The following is a 23,894-nucleotide window of genomic DNA, read 5'->3' as shown; positions in this document are numbered from 1 at the left end:
TCGCTTCAGTCAGTGTTCGCTGTTGGTGGTCATCTCGGTCCAGCCTCCAGGTTTTTCCTCGTCGTCGTAACATTAATTGGGCAATTAGTTTTCCGTGTGAGTGGATAATTAATTATTGTTTGTTGGGAGGATTGTCCGCTGGAAAGTAGCTGGTTCAAAATGAGCCAAGATCCCTTCCAGGATATGCAGTCTCGAGGGGTAAGAAATGTGTATTTGTTTGTTTTATTAAATATGAGAGAAAATCACAAACTGATCATATAAAGTTATGCAATGGTTATTTTTTCATAATTAATGGTATATATCGTCAGCCTAGTTATAATCAAATACAAGAGACTTGTGTGACAGATGTTTCGAAGTATAAATAGTAATATGTATTTTCTCCGTGTGACCCTTTTCTAGCACAAGAGACGATCTTCCATCATCCAACAGGCCAAAAAAGATGGTATTATTCCCGACAGTGACTGCATGTTACGAGGATTATCCGAAACTTTGCAGCCTAGCTTGTTGCGCCTCAGCTCAGGACATAATAGAGGAAGTGCTCTGCTGGGAATGGCGAAATCCTCTCTGGGACCCGTCGTGCCCACGCCGACGATGCAAACTGGAAGTACGAGTCGTCGCCCAACTGGGAGCAAGCCGTCCAGTATTCCACGCCCGAATATGAGTGGTGCGAAAAAATTCATGAGTTCGGCGGCCAGTTCGGCCAACAAGGTTTCGATTGGTCCAGGGAAATCGTTGGGACTACCCAAGAGTGCAGCGTCAGTGGGTTCAAGGCCTGTGAAACTTCCACAACGGCAACCCATGGGTAGACCTCCGCTACCTTTACTACATGGAGAAATTCGTTCGAGTGTAAGGTAAGTCAGTTATGGAGGGAAGTCATGAGGATGAGAAATAACTCACATCAGTTTAGTTATATTTTATTTTGCATTATGATTGATACCACAGGCCACTGACAGCGGATAGCCTTGGCAAACACGCCTCGCTGCGGCGATCCACTTCAATGGATTCAAATGCGTGGCAGTCTAATATGATGACTCCGACCCCGGCTCGAAGGTGAGCAGATTTAAATTAACGAGAAATGAAAGAACATGCAACCTTAACTTATATTTGTTTTTGCTTTGCATATCTAAAAATCATTTTGTAATGTAACTAATGTTTTAATGCTTACTTCTAGTATGGGATGCAAAACACCCGGTAGCATGAGGTCGTGGGGATCGCAGAATAATCTTCGATCTGGACAAGGTTTCAAAGTTCCAGGAAGCAAAGACACAAAGGTGATGGCAAGTATGATGCAGTATGTGCATGGTTACATGGAATCTTTCGGGTATCCAAATTTGCCGTCCTCGCCCATGGAGTTAAGACAGATTTCGACAAATACATACATGAAAATGGTTACCGTAAGTAGTAAACTAAGCTAGCCAAACTAATGGATAAGGAAAATAAAGCTATTATTGAACTATTATTCAATTATTGTACTCTTTACACGTTTCTCTCAGGCGGTTGGTGAACAGTTCGTGGGGCACAAATTTTTTATGGCCACTACAAAGGAGGACCCCATCAACAAAATTGTTGAGTTGGCAAATGTGCTTAAATACCCTACAGCTATTTCAAAATCCCACTTAAAATCAGGTAATTCATGGTTTACATATAGATGCCATGGAGTGTTATTATTGATTAATTAATTTCCAATTATTGCAGCAAATGCACAACATGCATGGCCAACGTGTCTCACGTTCCTGGCATGGCTTTGTTGCCGAGCTGACGCAGCTTATGCTGAAGAACCTGAGAAACCAATTAATGACATGTTGAACGAAGGATTTCCAGAGGTATAACTTTTAATAATATAACAACAGATGAACTTGAGGATCATTGTTGACTTATTTTATAATATAGATTGCACGCACGAACTTTTTGAGAGTTTATGAAGCTGAACGTGTACAACTGAATGTGCAACAGGTTCTCGGTAAGAACTGGAAGACTATATATCCCTAGTAATTGGTTAGTTGCAATAAGTATATCATTGCTAATGGATTTTTAATTGCACAGACGAGGAGTTGGCAAATTTCAGAATTACAGTTTGTGAGTTTATTTCGATTGTTGTTATGCTGCAATTTTATTTTTTTAACCTCGTAACTATTTCTAGCTGACCAATTAATGGGAGAACTCAATGTTAGTGTTGAAGACTTGGTTGCAATGAAAAATGAAAAGATGGAAGAATTAGATGCCATTATTAATACTCCTGATCCAACTAAGGTACATATTCACTAATCATATTACACAACTAAATTTAACAACAAAAAGTTGTCATGCATCTTACTGCCTATTAAACTATAAAGGACGTTCTTGAAGCGATTGAAAGTAAGGAGAAACTCATTGTGGAGACAAAAGCGAAAATAAAGGCAGCGAAGGAGCAAATAGCTGTTTACAACGATATTAATGCTCTTCAGAATCAGTCAGTTTTTCTTGGTAAGCTAATAAGTCGATCACTTATCCTTAGTTTATAAATGTATCAAACAATAAGCGTGTCTCATTCATCATGCTATATTTCTATCAACTTACAACCACTTTGTATTTGAATATTTATAGGGAACCAGATTCGAACACAACAATCAGCAATACAAAGTTTGCAGTCTCAAATCCAGTCACAGCCGATTAGTAGAAAAATGGCGAGCAAGATTATTGCGGATACTGAAGAATTTCAGAAGGAGCGACAGTGTCTTATAATAATGAATCGTAATCTTCGAGCACAAGCTGATGAAAAGAAAGCAATCTTAAAGGAGTTGGATGCCAAGGTGAGGAATAAACTTTCCCTGTCAGGTTCATTAATCATGAGAACTGTCGCTCCGATTGATTGACCTCATTGTTTTGTTATAGTACAGAGAAATTGTTACAAAATTTACTGTTGTGGAATTATACAACACAAGCCTATCTCATCTGGATATAACTGGACTCTCCGTTCCATTAAATCCCTTGAATCCACGTCAAATAGATCCTTGGCTCTCAGTAAGTTTTTTCATGAGTTTATTTATCGTTCTGCATATTGTTCACGGCGTATATTCATTCCAATATGCTTGTGTGCATTATTTGCAGTCTGTGGATAAAATTCTGGAGAAAACAAAACACGCTACGAAGAAATTGTTGAGCGCTGCTGGTAGGGATCAGCAAAACTTCGAACAATTGATTCGACGAGCTGAAGAACAAAATATTGTTCTAAGAAGGCAGCTGGAAACTAAACGAGCTAGCACGAAAGGTGGGACGCGACTGCAAATTAATTCTGAACAAAAGATGAAAGATGATCTCGAGAAATTGGAAGATGACTTGAAAAAGACAATTGCACTCGTTAAAACCAAAGAAATTGAGTTTGACAGAGCTCAGAAATTGCATGATGAAAAGGAGCTGGAAGTAAAGTTCGAGACGGATGAGTACGTTTATTATTTATTGCAATTTAATAAAGCATTTTTTGAATGTAATAAATAGTACATTTTTTTTAATTTTTGCATTTAGGTTGCAACAGGCACTGAGAGTGGAAAAGGGTTGGCAGGACGAAAGGGAAAAGTGTCACGCGGGGTACTTACAAATCCGGGCTAAAATGCATGCAAGACTTTCTGTACGTATAATACACTATTAACATATTCTTTATTTTATCAGACTGTATTATTAAGCATGAACTTATTGTGTAGGAGATCGCAGCTGGAATAATTGATAAAGTTTCAAAGGAACGGACCGACGGAAAAAAGATGCTCGACAAGTTGAAAAAGATTTTTAAGAGAATTGAAAAACTGAAAGCAAAGTTGCCCTATTCATTGAGAAAAAATGATGAGAATCAAAGTATTGTTGTTACTGCTGAAAAGACCCAGATATTGCATCCATGTTCTGCACAGTCATCGGGTTTGCCTCTTTTGGAAGTTCAACCACTCCCACTGAAACCTACGACTTCCCAGCCGGATCCACAGCATCCATCCCTCCAAGAAATGCAGTGGGCCCCTGTTGAAGAACCACGGCACACATCTCTTGAAGAAACACACTGTCTTTCCATACAAGAATCACAGGGCCGGTCTATTAATGAAACAATGAATTTATCGCGCCTAGTTCCGCCTCCACTTCCATTCCTGCCACCGCAACCTCCTCCTCTTCCAGAATTTCTCCCATCGCATTCGCGTTCGATGTACACATCAAAGAGCAAGAGACGAGAATTCGACCTGGGTATGTGTAATCTGTCAATCTCTGATCATAAAGAAAATGAGTCTCCTTTCACGACATCTGGAAAGATGAGCAGCATCGTTGGCCCACAGCCTTCCAATTCTAAGAGTCTCGCACCTATGCCACAATCATCTCCGAAAGGCTATCTCCAGCTTAACACAACTTTCTCTGTCCAGTCTAGTAAGGCATATGAGAGTGATTGATAATTATCTATAAACAGTTCGGCTTTTTTATTTATATATTATTTTTTTATTTACGTTACTATTATGCCTTTTCTACAATTTAAAAATTTTTGTATTATCAGTGGTGAACACTTGCCGGTTCACTGTCATCCTCGTCTCCTACATAGTACATAAAACTTGTCCAGTAAATTGTGTTTATAATTGCAAAGGAGAGCGGAAATATTTTCCTGGAGTATATGTCAACTGTTGAGAATTTACTTCCAGGCTTCTTTTGTAAATTCCATGGATCTTTCAATTGTGATTCGAACCATTCTAATAATCCATGGTATAACCTTTCAACCCAAGAAACTAAGGTTTCAGACTCTTGCCTGTTTAATTTCTGTAAAACAAGCATGTAATAATTGTAAATTTAATGACCAAAATTATGTGTGTTTGAGAAAATTCTAATCATGAATATAACCAAATAAATAAATTCAATACCTTTTTAGTCTTCGCTTTAGCTGCAATGTCCTTCATCATTTTGTCCATAAAATTGATCGCTGCATACTCCACCATAGAGGCGAACACGAAGGCAAAGCAGAGAATTACAAACCAATCCAACGCAGTTGCATAAGATGTCCGTGGCATTTGTGATCTTCCACCAAACCCCAAAGTCGTCATGCTCAGCACGGTCGTTACACCTGAAAATGTAACCCAGTTAACAATAAAACTTGTACAGGAATTCCTCTCACTCTAAAACATCCGTATACAGCATGCTCGTAAAAATAGAGCAGGTTTGTCATCTTCTTGCCATTCATTTGTTCTTCTTATCCTGAATCTCCATGTGCATTACTGTATCAAGAGATTAACCGATCCATTTCTTGCCCTAGCTTTGATAAGTAAATATGTGAATAAGAGGTGTTTAGCAGAGTGGGATGAGTTTATAGTCGCCGGCTAATAATAGACTATAAGATGATGATTATCAGAGTGACTTGAAGCTAACAGTGGATTTCGACGAGAGAGAATTCGCTTGTGCACCAAGCAGTTGATAATGTTGGACCGAGCTGTTTGTACAAAATTTGTAGTTCTCGACAACTTTTTGCTTTCTGTCTGATCAGTTCACTCAGTTTTCTAAATGAAGCGAACTGTCTGCTAATGATGCGAACAGGTTGGCTCAACTTGAATGCAGACGGATAGTTAGTCGCATGATGTATTAAGAGACAACCAAATGACATGGAAATTCGTGAACAAGGAAATCTTGTTCTGAGCATTTTATTTTAAAAAATCTGTGGTTGACTTGCCCAAAGAAACCCTGGCAGGAACGGCTTGAGGATCAATCCAGAAACTGACCCAGGAGCAACTCACGATCAGAGTACAGGGAACGTAGACTTGCAGCATGAAGTAACCCGTGTGACGCTTCAGATTGAAATGGACCGTCACGACGGAAAAATTGTCTACAAGTTTTCAAAGGATATTTTTTGTAATTTACAAAAAAAATTAAACTTTTGGTATTCCATAAAGAGTTGATTTGGGCACCTCTTCTTGAAGACATCCGAATTTCCTCCTTGGTCGTAATATCGACTAAATCGTACTGAGCCAGGTTCACTCCTGCCTCAGTTTGGACAGGGGGAGATTTTCCAGGGGCCCAAGCGTATAAGACATCAAGATCCCCGTAGCCGTCTAATATTCAAATGGGTATTCAAAATACTTGCATTTCTTATCCATGTCGTTTCACTCACAACTTCCAATCTCGAGCGGGCATGATTGCGAATCCAGTGGGAACTTCCGAAGATGCATTGGACATTTTGCTTTCACTGTTAATCTAATGAATAATTTGTTCACCAATTTAGTGTAAGAATAAATATGCAAATGAAGGAATGAACTACTATGAACCTCATGGAATAAGTCAACTTTCCATCATCCCTCAATCTCAGAAACTTGTTTGGCACCGTGATGCTGTGAAGGTAGGAACGTTTCCCGTTTACAAAATACGTGTCCGGCTTCCAGACCCTCTCCAGAAAAAGCCAGTTCATAGAAAACTCTTTTAGTCCTCCCTGAGATCTGTTGAATTTGAGCCGGTTGTCCACCCAGATTTGGCGAAAATAACAGTCCATCGAGTACGTCTAATGATGTAAACAAGCAAATTGCGTCACGCTGCAATCACTGCTACAGCTAAATACAGTCAACCCTTACCTCGTCCGTTTCTGACACCTGAAAATTTTAAGTTATTAAGTTTACATATTTGGATAATCCATCAACATGTTTAAGTATCTTAAAAAAGTCATAAAAAGCAAAATGGAACTTGGGCTGAATAAAATCTTTCAACGAAATTTCCTCTCTTATTGCTACAAAAGTAACTAAATTTTTGACTTCAACTTACAGGCCCCATACTTTTGATGTACATGTTCACCTCAATCTTTACTGCGGGACCTGGCATAAAAATTATATTGTTATATTCCCCGATCATCCGAAAAATCAGTGATAAATCTGTCAATAGTACCAGTTAGTTAAATTAACTACGGACATTCAATATACGTGTGTCGGTATTATTTATTTTAAGTATTCAGTAGCCAAGATGAAAGCTAAAAACAAAATCAGAAGCCAAATACACCATCCTGGGATTATGTATATGCATGCATATGCAATAACTTTATCTCGTATTTTCCATCTTCTGCTGTTGATAAGTCTAATTGGTTTGTTTCCACACCAGGATTTGGCACTATTTATCAAGTTTGTATAATGAAAGCGAAAACAAGTAACGAATGTATACTTCTTTTCCATAATGTCTCAACTCAAACAGTTAAATTATCTTTCAACATGTCATTAGAAGCAAAATCACTCACGCTTTGTCAACCAATCCCGCAGGCAAACAACGAGCGTGTAAATATTAAATATGTACATCTACGCTTCGGTTGGTGTTAGTTCTGTCAGTAAAATCATGGTAAAAATCTTACAAATATCACTCACGTCACTCGCTAACTAATAAACAAGAATGTAAAAAAAATCTCCTGCCTCCGAAATGCGGACGAAATCTCTTGTCATACTTGTCCTCTCTCAACAGGCTGTCCAGCAGATTGGTGACATCCTTGGACAAACCCTTGTTGTACCTTAACTGCTGCGGGTGGACGAGATCAATGAGGACTGAGAACAGGAGGAAAAATAGGTTCGATGTGAAAAATTCAAGTCTCATTCTCAATTTGGAGAGGCGAAATAAATCCTCAACGTTTAATGAGGGATGGCGAAGAACGCCTTTATCAACGTTACGCTGGATTATCGCGCACAATACAGACTCCAATCTCCATTGTGTTTACTTTCTTAATTAGTGAAATCAATCAGCTTCCTCGTTAAATAAAAATCAAAATTGGCAAATGTGAAATTCCCAAGTTTAGTAATCGACGAAGCCCTTGAGAACAGCTATAAAATAGAAATTAGATGCTTTCTTTGTTTCGTTGTTTAAAGTAAAATCACAAAAACTTTTCACTTTCTCTCTCTCCAAATTCACATAGAGTTTCTCCGTACGAACAATTTTTAACTAATAACGGAAACTATTCACCAAATTATTAAAAGCCCGTTTATGCAGAGATCAAGTTTTGCACACTTGGTTAAATATGTCTTCACTTTACAACTTTGACTGTTTGTTGGGGTGTAAAAGCTCAACCTGCGTCGGTGTTAAATGTAGATGCAAATGAATGTTAGACGTTTTCTCGGGGTGAGAGCCAAGAATATTTGCTCATGAGGCAGCCTTTTAGTTAGTTAGCTGGTGGGTCTTACGACATAAGATACTTGTGCAGTAGGTGTAGGAGTACGTCTGTACATCCAGAGTCGATCGGATCTCGGGGTGTTGAAGTTAAAGGTGCCAACAACGGACGGGAGCATGTTTTGAGATCACACATTTTCCGCAATGTTTTACTTTTGGTTTTTGAACACCGGGTGGCTGGTGATGGGTTCTGTGGTTTTTGTACCGCTGTGCAATGTGTGTACACAAATATACACACAGATAAGTAAGGTAGATATGGCGTGGATAAGTATACATTTAATGGGAGGATGAGAAGATTTCAGCCAGAGATTAAAACCAGGGTAGAAAGTGAGACGGAAGTGAAATCCGCCCTATAACCTAGCCAAAGTTGTCATCATATCCCAGTACTGCTTAATTGAGAAGGATTTAACGCAGTGGCCAATCTACTATATATATTTGCACATATATTTTCATTCACATATTTTCATGTATATTTTCATGCTTGTAAATATAAATTTGCACTTTGCAATGTGAGAAGTATTTTATAAATTTTATGGTAAAAAGCTATGCAACTTTCACTCAAGGATCACAATTTACTTTCGCTATACATGATCAGTTATTTTTCATCCTTCACACGTTTCTGAGCAGTTAGGTTCAAGTTCTGAGCCCATCGATAATGTTCTTTTTATTTTCTGATCTATCACACACGAAGACGATCTTTCGGAAACAAATTGTACTTAAATGTGGTGCATTGTTAAAGATCTGTCTGTATGCATGCATATCTGGATGAATGTGTGTTTGTTTGTACTACTGGATATTATAAAATAAGCCTTATTTGAGATGGGCTGAGATAGATCGCTCACTCCCCATTACCACATTCTTTCTTAATTTAACCAGTTTTCACAGTTGTCGGAAAGCCAGCGTCTGCTTCAGTAGTAAATACATTTTGAGGAGCGGACCTTAATTGCTGCTCCATCCATACTGCTTCAAACAAATGATGAATGCTCATCTCTCGACAAATCTTGATTAAAAATACTTACTGAATCAGTTCAATCTGTCTCCAGGTTTAGCTTGAGATCATTGATCATACCGCAAAAATGCCACTTAGATATGCACTTATCCTTAGTTAGCTCCTCGTACAAGGATTATTATTACCTCTTAAACGCGTGACATGACCCCAACTCAGGCAGCATGTACGGACGTATCTTCTCCCATTTATATTTATAACAATCAACACGAATACATATTCCAGTCAGCCAGATGCAAATTCCATCATCAATATATTTTCACCCTACTATTAATTTTCACAGCATCAGACAATACTCTTGTCGCTTGTCTCCTATGCAAGCTGTGCACATTTGTTGCAAATCTTTATTATAAATACATTCATTGAAGAGGATCTTCGTATACTCAAGGCGCGTGTTCACTGTCTGTGTCACGTCGCCATTAGCAAGAAGGGTAGATTAAGGTTTTTGAACATTATACAAGTGAAAAACCTCAGTGTTGCAAATCTACATGTTGAACATGGGTCCCAGAATTGCACGGGAGGAGGAAGTACCAGAACGACATCATCATACACATCATGCAGCACCCAAGATGATCATCAGGATGCCGTCGTAAATACGTACCGGTTACATAGGCAGGGGACAAATCTAGTGAATGGCATACCAGCCACAACACCACTCTCTCACGTACACCCAGTGCGGATGAAGGAACAAGAATTAGATGAGAACAACTGCAAAACTTGAGCTTATCTCCTAGACGAGATATCCGAGCGAATAGTGCGGTGATAAAAGTCTGTGGCCTGGCTTAGTCGGACTCATCTTCTTCTGAACGTGATTCAGAATTCGGATCACAAACATTTCACATTCCCAGGTCTTCACATTTTTTGTAACAATCCCTGATCAAACTGGCTTCTCGTGCTGCTTCTCAACGTCTTCACTTCCGCCGTCGTCCAGAAGCATTTCCGACTTTACCAACTCGTCGCAAATAAAAATTCAGTAACCACAACTCTTAACTCATAAAAACAAACTTAACCCAAAAAAGTGCTGAGGTCAGACGCATCGGACGCGGAGAGGAAAGGTCCACGACGCGCTCTCATTCACCACTGATGCTCTCTCGGGGACTCCGTTAGAAGCGATTCCCAATACCTATTTCCAAGTTCATACTATAATATGTGTGGTAGCGTTTGGTGATTACCTAAGACGCGGATCAAAGAGTATATGACGTGCCAAATGTCTTCCTTGCCGTCAATGTTAAGTAAACTGGAGGTGAGTTAGTGGGAATAATGTATTTTTAAGAGCTTCTTCTTCTTCCTTTGTGCTTACATCTTCTCCAATGTTATTGTTAACTGCAATTTTCAGCCACGTTATTTTCTGCTTGTAGTGCAATCCTCTCCAGTCAACAGTATAAGTATGGCAAACCGAATTTGCATTAGCTTCACTGCTGGAATAATTACTTTGGCGTGAGATAACTCGAAATATTAGTGGTGAAAGTAGTGTCAAACCTTTCCCCCATCACTGCCAACCAACCTAGCAAGAAGTGGATAAAGTGCCAAAATTGTGTGTCTGAATTGGTGAATTGAAAATGTTCACTGTCTTGGACGACAATTTATGTACTCATTTATATAATTGACTTGAGGCGGTAGCTTTTGATCCACAATAAATAAATAATCTTGCTCACAAGATTTTACTACGTTTTTAATTTTGCGTGGTGAGATGATGGATAGACGTTGTGGGGCCGGGTGACGATGACATGTGGAGAACAGGATAACTGTGATGCAAAAAGAAGTCGACCAACCGACGAGGAATCTCTTGAGTCATATAATCTTTAGTGAACTAATGATGCGTCGATGCGACATAGTTCTTCATACCAAAAAGCTACTCGACGCAAGAAAGCGGAAAAATGAGGGCTAGTTGAAGCTTTGGTGGTGGTGGTGGCGTGGAGTTGTTCAAGTGATCTCTCGAGTGCTTTTGGGCTTCCAAACCAAAATTGTGTTTCAAAGTTTTTGGAAAAAGATGTACAAAAATTTGTGGTAGTGAAACTTGTCGTAAACTCGTCATTCCTATAGTTGAGTGAAATGAAAGTCGGTGTGGTCGGTGCGAGTATCATTTCCGCGACGTCAACATCCAACGTCAACCTGTTCATACTGACAAACTTCATCTCATATTGTGTATATTAATGATGGATTGTATTTTGTTCTTGTCACCGCGAGAAGGAACAAATTGGAGACATAGTTTTGTTTTTGTTTTGCCGTGACAGAGATGAAATCCAGTTCGGGTAAGTTTTTAAGTGGTGATCTCTGATGAAAGCCAAGCCACCCACCACCGTTTTACAAATACTGTCAGACTCTTGCATCCGTGGATGAACAATAATGAGCTATCCATGACGAAAAGACTATTATGTACTCAGACTACTGCAACTGCGACGACCAATAGTGGGTGCATTGGTGCTGGTGGATTTGGACCCCACCGCAGAATGTGGATTGTTCTGGGTACGTGGTACGTTTTCTGGATACTTTCATCCGCCAGGTGGGTCAACTATGGTCAAAATTCTCATAAACTTCAAGACTGTCTTCCTGTGTGAGCCCTGTTGGGTTTATCCAAGATTTTATTTTCCCTATAATATTGTAAACTAAGCTCGTTAGCTTTTAACCATGCTTTTATCCCGTCAGTCAGTTTGTCAGCCCCAGTTTTACTAAAACAAGACGCTCTTGTCATCAACGCTAAGTAACAAAGAGGAGACGATGAAACGTAGTCAGACAAAAGTAGCGTTTCTTATTTAATTGTCTCGCTTCTCATGTTACTGCCAGTTACATGGATTCATTCAACGATGGTTATAAACTCCTATCCCCACAGCGGATATCTTGTGGTATACACAGACATGTAAAACTGTATGCATATACATATAAATGACTGCATGGGCATCAGTTAGTTGTGTTCTGAGCGATTAAGTTGGAGACAAAGTGCAAATTGGCAGATGGTTGGGTTGGTTCACTGAAATTGTAAAATTCGTATAATCTCAAAGTGATGAGCACTTCCTCGCCACTGTCTTTTCTAAATACGTTGCAAATCAATACCAACGGCACGAGTGAGTAGGGAAAAGTTTAGGAATTTCACAATGGCATCCATGTTTACAATAAATTTTAGCTAATTTCCCAATTGGAATTCATGCAAAATTTCTAAAATGCACCCAAGCCTTTCTTGCTCCATATACCAGGGAATAAAATCAGAATAAGAATTTTACACATTTTGCCTCCACAAATTTGGCAAAAGTCCATCCCATTGTGATGTAAAAACGAAATTTTGATTCTTATCTTATTGCCTGATGAGAAATTTGTGGCATATCGATGTTTAATTTTAGGTAATATTTTCTTTACCCCAATAACCCAAATTTAGAATACGTGCCAATCTGTAAATCCCTATTTTACTTTAACGACTCCATTTTACACCTGTATTTTCCAGAGATGAAAATATTAGAAAAATATTATCTCATATATCCTATGAAAGAAATAACAGCACCGGAAACACTACATACACAAATCCATACACGAACAAAAACACAGCAGAGCAAGAGTACCGATAAAATTAGCTGCAAACATATTCAAGTTTGTGGAGTGTCGAGTGCTAAATTATGTCGTTTTTTCTTCTTCTCTGCTCTACAATCATTTCCGTCGTCTTAACTTCTGGGTAAGATAACCCAGACAAAAATCTGTGCTAAACTCCTAACCAAACATCTTCTGCATATGCATGCAAATCCATATCACGTACTCCGCATCCATCTTTTGAGGCACCAACATTTAAGTCCGCGCATGAATGAGGAGGATCACTTTGACATTTTTATTATTACAATAAAAGCGACCATTACAAGTGTTCCGATGCAGAATTTAACTATTCAGCTACACCCTTGAAAAATTCACTTCATAAATATAATTCCTCATAAAAAATGTGCTCAAAGAGCCGACCGAGATCTGAAAGAAGTCGTCGAAATGTTAACACATTCTGACAGCTTTTCCTCCCTAATTGCACCATAAAACATTTCGGGATCGGAACTTTCCTCATGTGCATTTCGTGCTAAAAGAAATTTTTCAGAAAGTGATTATTTTCCAGCTCATTGGAGTCCCAAATTTCACATTTTTGTCACTCATCCCCTTCACATTCGAATAGCTTAGGATTGGAATATTTAAGCAGGCTTGGAGTAGGAAAATCATGTGAAACGAAATGTGAAATTTCTCCAAATCTATTATCCATAAAGTTGACTTACTTTGTTTGGGTTGCAAAACTAGTGGTTACTTACGATACGTGCACTATGGATCAGGCAGACAAGAAAAATACTTAACACCAGGATTCATGTCCCACGTTAACATAAACGATGTGTCAGATCATGTTCCGACAACAACTGTGCTTGATATCTCACTTTATGTATATTTACGTATGAAAGTGATTGGCATTCATATTGCTCTTCAAATTAGAGTGGGTGGACAGACAGGAAAGAGCAACGAGGTCTCAACCCTGTCTTAACCCAGGAACATGACGCAATGGCTGCAAATCTCCAATAATGACATTCATTCTTCTCACCACTGCTGCGTGCTCACAGCTAAATTGATGAATCACAATTATACATATTTCAAATTTTGAAGGAGAACATAGTTTCACCAAAGGGACGGATTAAGCCCGGCAGCCAAATAATCAATGAAAGGCTTACAAAGACAATTTTTGTTAAACATTCTGCGTCTAAATGACGTTGAGCAGGTGACTAGGTGATGATGTAGAATGCTTGGGATGAGCGAAGATCGAGATGAAATCATAAACTGATCACAATAAATTATGTTTGCATGCATACACACAACAGCTTCCTCTCAAGAACACGATGCGGACGCTATAAATCATCCGTTTCTAAATTGAAATGTAATTTTGGTCATGTTCCTATTTATTAACTTTGAGATGATACTTAGTTAAACGGGTTTTGTATGTCCGGATGGATTTTGACAACCTTATTACAATTCGTTGAGAAGATTAACACGCAGATTGCATTTTGCAAAGTTTTTATCTTAATGTTGTATCTGCTATGATTGTTTTTCCAATTAATTAGCATAGTGCAACCAGTAATTTTGTTTTTCACTTGATACAATCATGAATAGCTGACTACTAGAAAAATCCTAAAAATAACTATGGAACATGTTCATCATAATTTACGTCATCTAGGCTCATGCTTGATTTACTTTGCAGTGTAACTGACAACACTTTTTGGGAAAATGAGACATCCACAACACCACCACCTCGACGAGATGATAATACTGCAAAACTCGTGTCACAGATCCTGAAGAATTACGACATCCGACTGCGACCTAAATTCGCTGGTAAGATAAGTTTATTGAATCTTTTGAATAGCAAGTTAAAATGAAACACAGTATTAGTTGTTGAGTAAAAGTATTCGGAGGTGATAAAATAATATGCTTTTCTGACATGACTAGCGATGATTGTATGTAGCAGCGTGTTTTTATTGCAAAATTACATCGTGCCCAGTGTAATTATATATGTGCAATTTATGACCTTTATGTACATATTTAACGCGTTGCAGGTGACCCGCTATATATTGGGATGGACATTACCATTGCGAGTTTCGATGACATTTCAGAAGTGAACATGGTATGAATCTGTATAAGAACGAAGCGACACATATTTCTTGGCTAAATGCTATTATTATTACTATTATATGCTTCCCATATCTACAGGATTACACAATAACAATGTATCTTAATCAGTACTGGAAGGATGACAGACTTGCATTTAGCACGAACGATGAACAACTCACACTTTCTGGAGATTTTGCGGAAAAGATTTGGGTGCCGGACACTTTCTTTGCCAATGATAAGAATAGGTTTGAATCAATGTTCACAATTTTCGGATAACTTTCAAGATGATGAAAATATGTAATTATGACTCTATTTTTTGCCAGCTATTTGCATGATGTTACCGAGAAGAACAAAATGGTTCGTCTAGCTGGAGATGGAAGTATAACTTACGGGATGCGTTTCACAACAACTCTCTCGTGCATGATGGACCTGCACTATTATCCGTTAGATTCGCAGAATTGCACCGTGGAGATAGAAAGCTGTAGGATACATTTTTCGTGTACATAAATTTAATGATATGTTCAGTAATTATTCTCCTCCTCGTGCAGATGGATACACTGTTGCAGACGTGGTAATGTACTGGAAAATGCCGGGCGTAATGGGGGTGGAGGACGTGAAATTGCAACAATTTCGAGTTATTGGGCACGAAACGAATGATAAGCTTGAAAATCTTGCTACCGGTGTGTATCAACGGCTTTCGCTTTCTTTTGGACTTAAAAGGAACGTGGGATACTTTATTTTCCAAACTTATCTCCCATCCATCCTTATCGTCATGTTATCGTGGGTTTCATTCTGGATTAATCACGAGTCCCCACCTGCTCGCGTTGCTTTGGGTAAAATTATAGTTTGGTTATTATATCTGACACAAACAAATAAAGGAAATTCGCCCCTTTCAGGAATCACAACTGTGCTAACCATGACCACGATCAGTACCGGAGTCCGATCATCGCTTCCACGAATTTCCTACGTTAAAGCTATAGACATTTACCTTGTGATGTGCTTCGTCTTCGTGTTCGCAGCTCTACTCGAATATGCTGCAGTCAACTACAATTTTTGGGAGGCCAAGACAGCCGCAGCTCAAAAAGCAGTGAAAATGGCAAAAAAAGCAAAACTGAAAGCGATAGCTCTGTTAAAGAAAAGTACGCGCGGTGAGAAGCAAAAGCTGGGTGCTCGAGTCAAGTCCTTCTTTGGCAAGGGTAAAAAGAGGGACGGGACGAATGGAGAAGATAAGGCGAAGGCAAGAAAAAGGGGTGTGGATGGGGAAGTAGTCGGTATTGAGATAACTGAACCGAGTCCAGTACCACAATTAATACCGCCATCACCAGCATCATCATCTCTCCAAGTAACGCCATCAACATCAACGTCCAAGCTGCCCATTCCTGCCATCAGTGTCCCTCCAAAACTAAGTCGTCCCCCATCCCTCAAACGGGACAAAGCACCACTCGCGGTGCCAGAGATTCCCAAAGAACTGTTGGCTCTGACCCCAATGACCGGTCCTCCTACTCTAACTCCTCAAGTCTCTATCGAGGTCAGCGAAACGAGTTCACTTTCTCTCCCGATCCCGAGAATGGTGAGAAGTACAAGTTTCTCTGGGACCTCAGGAGTGGAACACCCCTCACATTTAACGGTGGTTCCACCACCCCCAAAATTTGTACAATTCCCTGTCCTCAAGAAGCATGGACCGACATGGAGACAGCGGAGAGAACGACTAGGACAAAGCGTAAAGAAAAAAGCCCACGCAATTCAGAAACGACTCCCCTCTGCCAAAGATGATGTCAACATTATCGACAAATTTTCAAGAATCGTATTCCCCATTTCTTTTCTCCTTTTTAATGCTATATACTGGAGCTACTATTTCGTTAACTCGTGAACATTCTTTGCTTACAATGGAAGGAAAGGAAACAATTGTGTAATCATGTAACAACTATCGCGTGAATTGTTTTTAGGTTATTATTTGTACCAAATATCATGTATGTATAAATACACAATATGGAATGTGTAACTCGAGAATAGGGTATGATTAGATTTCACTCATTGTGTTCCACGAATAATTTAATTAACTTTTTAATAATAAATAATACAACCGCGCTACGACGCCAATTGTTATTGTTATTATTATTATTACGGCAATTAAGCATGTCTCGATTTCTTAACTGCGATGTATTTAACATTGTTTGAAATTTCATGCGCATTAATTTCAAATATTTCAAACAAATCAATACGCAGTAGTCACAAATATGTATTTTATGTAGATGTGCTGCATAACTAAATAATGCACACGTTCGCAAAAATTCCAGTTGTGCATTTACCAAATTTTATTGAAATTGCCAATACTGCTCATTTCGTACCAATGCAATGATGACCAAGCGATATGCAGTCTGAGCTGAATTCCGATATCCCTCTTTTGCATACATATGTTTTTACATACGAAGCTTAAAGGTATAAATCGTGTTCAACTTGTTGCATTTTCTGCTTGCCTAAAGTCACGACACTGCATTATCCAGCAACTTGCCCAGAAAAACAACCTTCAACAAACTCTCATCAAATTATATAATTTTGGATGACTCCATATCTGGAGTCGTCGTCGTCTCATCTTGGCGTCATGCGTTATCTCACCACGGACCAAAACTTGGAATAAATTAAGGCGAGAACCAAATCACCTCATTTCCATATAAACTGCATGTGTGTAAGATGGTCATTGATATATGTGCTGTATGCATGACTTGAGCCGAAGAACTGGGCACGAAATAAGCGTGGCTGATGATATCATGTCATTTTATTCCTTACTTTGCTCCCTAGCTGGATATATATTGCAAGATACTTGAAAACAAACTGCACAACAGCAACAGTTTTTTAAGCTGAAAACAATGGTGCTAGCAAGATTCGCAATGCCACATAAATACAAACGAGAAAAATCTGGTGGGAGATGTATGTACACCACGCTGGATGGTATTGAGGTTGTTGGTGATGTTATTCTTTGTGAAATGACGATCCCACTATGTGTCATAATAACCAGTTGGACTTGTGCACCTTTTTTTTTACTCTTAATTAGTTAGTATAACCAACAAAATGACGGAGGTGGACAAAATAGCAACTTATGAACATTATTATTTTGGAACGACTTTTCTTAAGTTTGTGGTATATGAATGTACATTCCGCTGCAAAATAAAATGGAAATGAATGAAAATTCCTTAATCAGAGTCATAAACTACATGCGATTTGGGGTAAACTAAATTCTAATACATCAGTTAATAATCCTTAAATAAATAAATTATTTAGGAAATCACTGTCGACATAAATCTGTACATATTGGCTGCACATGTATGCGCCTCACAATTAGAAATTGACTCCCACAACAACCTGCATTCATTCTTCCATCAGAACAATCTCAAGATAAATGCAGTACATTATCGTGGAAGAAGTGATCGAATCTTCCGAGCATCCACTCGCCTGGAGTCGTCCTTTTTGTTGTTGTCCTCGTCGTCGTATGTAATGGAAAGACCAGAAAACGCAGATGTTCGTGTGTGGGGGACGCCAACAACCAAGTTATTTTTAGGCTTGGTTAGTCCATCAGCTTATCTGCTGCTGTGTCTAAGAAGAAGAAGAAGAAGATGCAACAACACGGCTCGAGATAAAAGAATCTCATTTCCAAAACATGCATAAACAGATAAACTTTTAGTTTCTCTCATGAAACTCGTGAATTCTTGCAAGGCAAATCCTCTACGCCAAACTTGGAAGAGCGCATGTATGTATTTAGTATGTGCTTGCATCTGTACATATATCTCAACGCATGAGACTCTCACACATTTCCATTACACATTTTACACATTATAAGCATGACGAAGGAAAAGGGTGGATGGATGATGATGATATAATGGATTGAGTTTCATCTTACATAAAATTTTCGTCTGGTTAAACTCGCAGCAATACGTGTTACGTAAGTGAGAGTACGTTCATACTCTTAAAACTCTGGTTGACTTTGAGAAAAATAAGTGACTTCATCGCCTCGTTTTCTCTCAGCTCCGTAGTTTGTAGTGAGACACGGAGAAGAACGAAGCTATCATCGAGGAAGTCAAATCCCGTCGCAAGATAAGTCAGTATCATCGAACCCTGTAACTACCATTCCTCAGTAATACACGGAAGGATTTAATTGTAATTAACCTAGTTCTGGTAAATAAATTGTTTTTATCGTCTCGAACAGGAGGAGGTGGATTACATACTTCAACGTGAAGAACAAGTTGTTTCTGCGATAAATCTCAAAGCAGACCGTAGGAAAACCTAAGTCAATCATGTTAAATCCCTGTTGCTGCATCTCCCCCAGAATTGGGACCTTTTGCCTCGCCATTGTGGACTTGGTTAGTAGTGCATGAACATTTCTTAACTTTTAAATTTCTATAGTATGCACAAAATGCATGATTTTCATGGTATGATTTGTATATTCAGATCCTGGTCGTCCCCTTCGCGTGGGACGTCATTGTTGTCTTCATCAAACATTTTGAGATGGGTGAGATGAATGCATTATGATTAACATGAAAGTATCAATAGTTTAAAATATGCAGTTTCGCATAAAAATCCGATCTTATTATTAAATCAATTTTTTTGTGTATGCAGAATTGTTGGGTGATCTGATTTTGGCCGTGTTTCTCGTCTTTTTGGCAATTCTTCTCCTGGCTGGAGCTATCCAGGTAAGATATTATTATGCGAGCGTAACATGTTTGTTTTCTTTGATGCAACACCCACAAATAGACTTTTCTTGTCGTAAAAGTATTTAAAATCTGCCAAGATTTTAGTGTTTTCTCTTGTCAAAACTTTTTACACTCATCCTGTCAAAAGTTCTCAGGATCTCAGCGAGATAACGTCACCCACTCATCAAATTTTATGCATATTTATTTAAAATTTGTCTCAACCTAAAATCGGGCTTGTCGCCATGAATCACATAATAAGCGAACAAAACAAATGATCCGATAAGACTGATTGACTTGATATACCATTCGAAATCGTATATTTTTTGCTGTAACTCCTTGATCATTGCTAATGTAGGAATTGTGGAGTCATAAAAATAGGAATAAAAACCATTCCTCTCGTCTCGTTAGGAAGATGAAGAGAGACAGCAGGGCAGGATCGGATCGATAGGGGACAAGTATAGTTTCGGTGGTATAGATATTACTAGCTCACATATTCACGAGACCGTGTTATTTTGAGAGTTTTCGACCGGAAATGAAAACACCCGAGAGAGACACACACACGGCGAGAGCGAGAGAGAGAGAGCAAAAAGAGAGCAAAATCCTCCGAAATTCGTCACCCTCAGTCAGTCAGTCGCTAATAAACTATCCTTTATTTCTACTCGATCTCATGTGCATGACTTTTAAAAAATCTCCCTTTGTTTTTGTTGGATAGCTCGAATGTTCATTGATTCTCTTTCTTTATGCATAATTTTTCAGAATTCTCAGGAAAAGGTTCGGCTCTGGCTCACCCTCTGGCTCGTCTTCATCATCGTCCTCCTTATCCTCCAAATATTCAGCATTTACCACGGGGGACGTGTCAATGTTCGGGCAGGGGGCAGTTTGGGAGCTCTGTTGCTCTTCATCTATGGTAATATTCTTACTGACAATACAATAAAATGTGGAAATTTCAAATTGATAAAAGTTGAATTTACTAGAAATCTGGGTGGTGTACGCCTATCTCACTGAATTGCGGTACGGACCCAGCGGATTGACCTACTGCCCAGCACAAGTCGTCTAATCATCTTCGCTTATTTATATTTTAAGCCAAACTTGCTGATATGGATGACTAATCTGATCTGTAATGTCGTGTCTTGCAAAATATGGGACACACACACACAAATTGAACACTGCATGAGCTATGCTATGTACCATTGTTGTTATATTACTATTACATTGAAAGGCTACATACTTAAACAACTCTTCACATTAAGCTTATTAAATTACTTTATCTTTTCTGTTATCATTCTGTGACGCATAACTAAAAATCTTACTTAATTGGGTTGATTGAGTTGGAAGAATACCAAGAAGAAGAATACGACGGGGAGGAGGAGTGTCAATTCTTAAATTTGAATATTGCCAAACTGTTTTAATTTAATTTAATAATTTTGTATGCAAAAAAAACAAAAGAAAACTGGGAGCAGAATTGTATTCCAATCGATGATATTAATAATGAGCTTTTACATATATTCAGATGCTGTTTATAAACCACATAACGCGTTTCATACACACAGATATGTTTAATTTTTTTGGATGGGTGTAAATTCGTAATAATGTGATTTATGAAAAGCGCCTTCATGCAAAATTTGTCTGTCACTCTGCCTTTTTGCCATTCTTGAGCCTGCCATAATGCCATGAAACACAAGTTTGAAACATACACTTCAAGAATTTGAGAAATAAATATTGATAAAGTTTCAAATAAACAGTATGAATGCGGATTACAACTGTTCCAGTAATAAGAAGAAACAGAGGACGGTTATGTTTTTTTTTCTTAAATGGAGCAGTTGTATAAAGATGTAAAAATGTATTGCATGCATACTTGAAATCAAAACCATATATCAAGTATTTACGTGAATATCACGGGATTAAATGGAATGAGGGGGTGCATCACGAATTGGTTCTACTTGCTGTAAGTTGACTTGATTTTTAAGGATAATTCTTGAATTTTTTTTCACTAACCACTGAACATGTTTCGATAATGGTACTAACCACGGATGATTATGTATGAAATGTGTTAGAAACTATCGTATTTTTAGCTAGTCTGTATAAGAAAATAAAATAGGCTTTTATCAATTTAGATTTCGACGCTTTATTTTATTGTCAGTAAGAAAATTACGATACAGATAATATGCAAAATGAAATCTGAATTGAAATGAATGGAAATTCTGTATTTTAGTTTCTATCATCAGTCTCAGTCATCAGTCTCAGTAAGTTATTTGTAGTTTTACTGTTTGGTAATATTAATAGGCAATATGAGAACCAAAGAACACGCTGTCAACTTTGACTTACACGGATAGAAGCACCGCATCCATATTCCTGTAAAACATTTATTTCTTGGATAACTTTTTAAATTTTTCAAAACAAGATTACAATAAATGTGTATTCCACTTACAATTTGATATAATCTGAAATTTGCTTGCTAGCAACGGTGAGATTGTGGAGTCGCGACAACTTTAAGAGATCAAGCGCATTTGATAGGTTACAGCTGGCTGCCAATGTGTGATCGCAATACGACTTCAGAAGAGGAATATTGTACTATAAAATGCAATTTCAAATTAAATATGAAAGTAATTTCACAACAAAAAATTATTTTGCTAATCAATATATGAATTAACATACCTTATCTGCGGCATAGATTACTTCCTCGCTAGCCTCATGCCATGCATCGTCCACTTGTCCAGAGTACATAAATTTTAATAAAACAGCGAACGCTGGGCTTTGAATGTCATCAATTGCGACTACTCCCGTCTTTTTTTCAGTCATATCAGTTGTAAACATAGCATCGAAAACGTGACTGTGAGCTAAAATAATAGAAAGTTAAAATTAGATTAGTATTGAATTATATATCTAACAATTTTATCTTTTCAAAAAATGACATTACCTGCCAAGATCACCTTATGTGCTTGAAAGGCGACACCATCCGCACTCATGATGGTTACGTCAGAATAACGTTTGTTCACAAGAGAAGATTCCAACGCACTTGCCACCAGTTTCTGACAATCAGTCTTTAGCTTGACCAACTTTTGACTTTCAGCCAGGTCCACTGTTTGTCTGGAGTAAAGGTACAACTTCAAAGAGAGAGTCAACATATCATCTTGTAAGACGTTCGACGTAGCAGATATGAGTTTCGGAATGGTTGAGAAGCTGGACCACCCCCAATCCGCGACGCTGCTTAAATCCACGACTTCGGTGGCTGCAAAGAAATTAATGAATTACGACATCGTCCTTGGCTTAATTTAATTAGTCGAAATGGGTTATGTTTACTTTTACTTACACAGTCGAATAAATTCTCCACCCCCGACACGCTTGACGGCGGAATCAAAACGGACGAAAATTTCTTTCTCGGTGGGCGGTTTTTGCAGCAGCCGCAAGTAAAGGCCAAAATCGTCATCAATTCGACGAATAAAGAAAGCCCACTTTGTTGGGAGCTTAATACTTTGACCGGCTTCGAAACTTATATACACATTCTTAAAACCATCCTTCATTTGTGACAGCGCTTTGAAATCTTTAATTTCCCACGTTATCTCCTTAATTTCCACTGTCATCTGTTGAACACAGCAATGTAACAATATTTTACTATCTATAGGACCTTTCTAATATGGAAATATAGTGGCACTATTTTGCTTTCATAAACTCACCGACGTTCGGAACGAGCATGACTTGTCAATGACTGGGTCGTCATTCATGTCAATTTGGTTATCCATATCTGAACCTGATACGTTTTGCCTTTGCGTTGCCTCATTCACTCGAGCTTCAACGGATGGTTGTTGTGGGTTTCTACGAGTCACAGGAGCCATCTGATACCTTTTATAAAAACAGAATTACAGACTGATTAGATTCGACCTATAACAATTTTATCATATACGGCGCTGTATTATTTAGTATGCACATATATTTAATGTATAGGCTTTGAATTATTAAGATTCCAAGAAACACCACTAACTAGTTATCTCGATTCGTTGTACGGATGAGGGGGTCTGTCAAAAAATTTATAAAAGGCAATCTGCCTCAGAAAGTATTAATGTTTCCGATTCTGTCACGAAAAAATCAAGAGAAAATCAGGAAAAATTATGAGGAAGAGCGGGACAGAGACAGAAAGACACGACGCAACGCAACCACCTCAGAAGTGCGACTACAAGGCGGCAGCCAGTGAGGCAGAAAAATTTATTGCATTTGACATATAATCTGTAGGAGAACTATTGTTGCGGGACACAATTTTGCCTAAATCTCACTATGCCCAACGGGCTTTCCATGTTGAATAAACTAAACTCCAGCTAAAAAGCATCAAACGGTGTGACTCGCAACAATGTTTGCACTGTATACAAATTGGATTGGTGGAAACTGGTCGTAGCTCCGCCCCTCTCGAAAAGACAAAGCAACAAGCCGCTGCATTTCCAATATACAACAATAGTTAAATGCCCGCTTCCTGGGAATTTAGTATTTAA

General features: G+C 38.4%; 5 protein-coding genes across 15 annotated transcripts; 3 read left to right on the top strand and 2 right to left on the bottom strand.

Annotated features, from left to right (window-relative positions):
• The first annotated feature begins 4 nt into the window (after positions 1-4).
• LOC110850815 (kinetochore protein NDC80 homolog) lies at positions 5-4,556 on the top strand. The gene is made up of 15 exons (XM_022098387.2): positions 5-198; positions 400-851; positions 943-1,050; positions 1,172-1,394; positions 1,494-1,626; positions 1,696-1,823; positions 1,891-1,960; positions 2,044-2,076; positions 2,141-2,250; positions 2,334-2,463; positions 2,584-2,789; positions 2,872-3,000; positions 3,088-3,419; positions 3,502-3,604; positions 3,678-4,556. Exons 1-15 carry the CDS (start codon positions 160-162, stop codon positions 4,398-4,400), a joined length of 2,919 nt encoding a protein of 972 aa, XP_021954079.1. The 5' UTR covers positions 5-159; the 3' UTR covers positions 4,401-4,556.
• On the bottom strand, positions 4,450-8,165 carry LOC110850816 (gamma-aminobutyric acid receptor alpha-like). Of its 4 annotated transcripts, none has more exons than XM_035852885.1 (9): positions 7,371-8,165; positions 6,739-6,788; positions 6,552-6,569; positions 6,252-6,481; positions 6,098-6,180; positions 5,895-6,038; positions 5,660-5,812; positions 4,860-5,059; positions 4,450-4,758 (listed from the first exon to the last, which is right to left on the bottom strand). In XM_035852885.1, the coding sequence occupies exons 1-9, from the start codon at positions 7,546-7,548 to the stop codon at positions 4,498-4,500; spliced, it is 1,317 nt and encodes a 438-aa protein (XP_035708778.1). In that variant the 5' UTR covers positions 7,549-8,165; the 3' UTR covers positions 4,450-4,497. The 4 variants fall into 4 exon arrangements, with proteins under 4 accessions (XP_035708778.1, XP_035708779.1, XP_021954080.1 ...); XM_035852886.1 differs by lacking the exon at positions 7,371-8,165 and adding an exon at positions 7,326-7,342; XM_022098388.2 differs by lacking the exon at positions 7,371-8,165 and adding an exon at positions 7,202-7,274.
• A 1,729-nt stretch (positions 8,166-9,894) lies between these two features.
• On the top strand, positions 9,895-16,828 carry LOC110850876 (gamma-aminobutyric acid receptor subunit beta-like). 3 transcript variants are annotated; one of them, XM_035852884.1, is made up of 9 exons: positions 9,895-10,364; positions 10,480-11,373; positions 11,506-11,624; positions 14,322-14,452; positions 14,674-14,741; positions 14,828-14,973; positions 15,052-15,209; positions 15,277-15,561; positions 15,625-16,828. In XM_035852884.1, the coding sequence occupies exons 3-9, from the start codon at positions 11,572-11,574 to the stop codon at positions 16,596-16,598; spliced, it is 1,815 nt and encodes a 604-aa protein (XP_035708777.1). In that variant the 5' UTR covers positions 9,895-10,364; positions 10,480-11,373; positions 11,506-11,571; the 3' UTR covers positions 16,599-16,828. The 3 variants fall into 3 exon arrangements, with proteins under 3 accessions (XP_035708777.1, XP_035708775.1, XP_021954165.2); XM_035852882.1 differs by having other exon boundaries at positions 10,480-11,624; XM_022098473.2 differs by having other exon boundaries at positions 9,895-11,624.
• Positions 16,829-18,635: 1,807 nt separating this feature from the next.
• On the top strand, positions 18,636-21,157 carry LOC110850957. 6 transcript variants are annotated; one of them, XM_035852859.1, is made up of 7 exons: positions 18,647-18,665; positions 18,749-18,840; positions 18,930-19,083; positions 19,172-19,232; positions 19,340-19,413; positions 20,170-20,320; positions 20,388-21,157. In XM_035852859.1, the coding sequence occupies exons 3-7, from the start codon at positions 19,018-19,020 to the stop codon at positions 20,468-20,470; spliced, it is 435 nt and encodes a 144-aa protein (XP_035708752.1). In that variant the 5' UTR covers positions 18,647-18,665; positions 18,749-18,840; positions 18,930-19,017; the 3' UTR covers positions 20,471-21,157. The 6 variants fall into 6 exon arrangements, with proteins under 6 accessions (XP_035708753.1, XP_021954264.1, XP_035708752.1 ...); XM_035852858.1 differs by having other exon boundaries at positions 18,749-18,857; XM_035852861.1 differs by having other exon boundaries at positions 18,649-18,665; positions 18,749-18,821.
• A 361-nt stretch (positions 21,158-21,518) lies between these two features.
• Positions 21,519-23,594, bottom strand: LOC110850956 (speckle-type POZ protein). The gene is made up of 7 exons (XM_022098570.2): positions 23,393-23,594; positions 23,088-23,253; positions 22,724-22,994; positions 22,331-22,642; positions 22,069-22,250; positions 21,842-21,984; positions 21,519-21,765 (listed from the first exon to the last, which is right to left on the bottom strand). Exons 2-7 carry the CDS (start codon positions 23,244-23,246, stop codon positions 21,735-21,737), a joined length of 1,098 nt encoding a protein of 365 aa, XP_021954262.1. The 5' UTR covers positions 23,247-23,253; positions 23,393-23,594; the 3' UTR covers positions 21,519-21,734.
• Between the last annotated feature and the right edge of the window lie 300 nt (positions 23,595-23,894).

The sequence above is a fragment of the Folsomia candida genome, unplaced genomic scaffold, assembly GCF_002217175.1.
Source record: "Folsomia candida strain VU population unplaced genomic scaffold, ASM221717v1 Fcan01_Sc006, whole genome shotgun sequence".
Lineage (NCBI taxonomy): Eukaryota > Metazoa > Arthropoda > Collembola > Entomobryomorpha > Isotomidae > Folsomia > Folsomia candida.
This window is presented reverse-complemented; position numbering and strand designations above follow the sequence as displayed.

Excerpts from the sequence above, each read along its gene's own strand:
- LOC110850815 (XM_022098387.2), top strand. The coding sequence starts at position 160 with ATGAGCCAAGATCCCTTCCAGGATATGCAGTCTCGAGGG. Across the intron at positions 1,824-1,890 it reads TGAACGAAGGATTTCCAGAG|ATTGCACGCACGAACTTTTT; the intron begins GTATAACTTTTA and ends TTTATAATATAG. Across the intron at positions 2,464-2,583 it reads GAATCAGTCAGTTTTTCTTG|GGAACCAGATTCGAACACAA; the intron begins GTAAGCTAATAA and ends GAATATTTATAG.
- LOC110850816 (XM_035852885.1), bottom strand. The coding sequence starts at position 7,548 with ATGAGACTTGAATTTTTCACATCGAACCTATTTTTCCTCCTGTTCTCA. Across the intron at positions 5,060-5,659 it reads TCCTGCCAGGGTTTCTTTGG|GTGTAACGACCGTGCTGAGC; the intron begins GCAAGTCAACCA and ends TTACATTTTCAG. Across the intron at positions 4,759-4,859 it reads CTAAAGCGAAGACTAAAAAG|AAATTAAACAGGCAAGAGTC; the intron begins GTATTGAATTTA and ends CTTGTTTTACAG.
- LOC110850876 (XM_035852882.1), top strand. The coding sequence starts at position 11,458 with ATGAACAATAATGAGCTATCCATGACGAAAAGACTATTATGTACTCAG. Across the intron at positions 11,625-14,321 it reads TGGATACTTTCATCCGCCAG|TGTAACTGACAACACTTTTT; the intron begins GTGGGTCAACTA and ends TTTACTTTGCAG. Across the intron at positions 14,453-14,673 it reads ACTGCGACCTAAATTCGCTG|GTGACCCGCTATATATTGGG; the intron begins GTAAGATAAGTT and ends AACGCGTTGCAG.
- LOC110850957 (XM_035852860.1), top strand. The coding sequence starts at position 19,018 with ATGTTAAATCCCTGTTGCTGCATCTCCCCCAGAATTGGGACCTTTTGC. Across the intron at positions 19,084-19,171 it reads GCCTCGCCATTGTGGACTTG|ATCCTGGTCGTCCCCTTCGC; the intron begins GTTAGTAGTGCA and ends TTGTATATTCAG. Across the intron at positions 20,321-20,387 it reads TCTGTTGCTCTTCATCTATG|AAATCTGGGTGGTGTACGCC; the intron begins GTAATATTCTTA and ends TGAATTTACTAG.
- LOC110850956 (XM_022098570.2), bottom strand. The coding sequence starts at position 23,246 with ATGGCTCCTGTGACTCGTAGAAACCCACAACAACCATCCGTTGAAGCT. Across the intron at positions 22,995-23,087 it reads CATGCTCGTTCCGAACGTCG|ATGACAGTGGAAATTAAGGA; the intron begins GTGAGTTTATGA and ends TGTGTTCAACAG. Across the intron at positions 22,643-22,723 it reads TGGAGAATTTATTCGACTGT|CCACCGAAGTCGTGGATTTA; the intron begins GTAAGTAAAAGT and ends ATTTCTTTGCAG.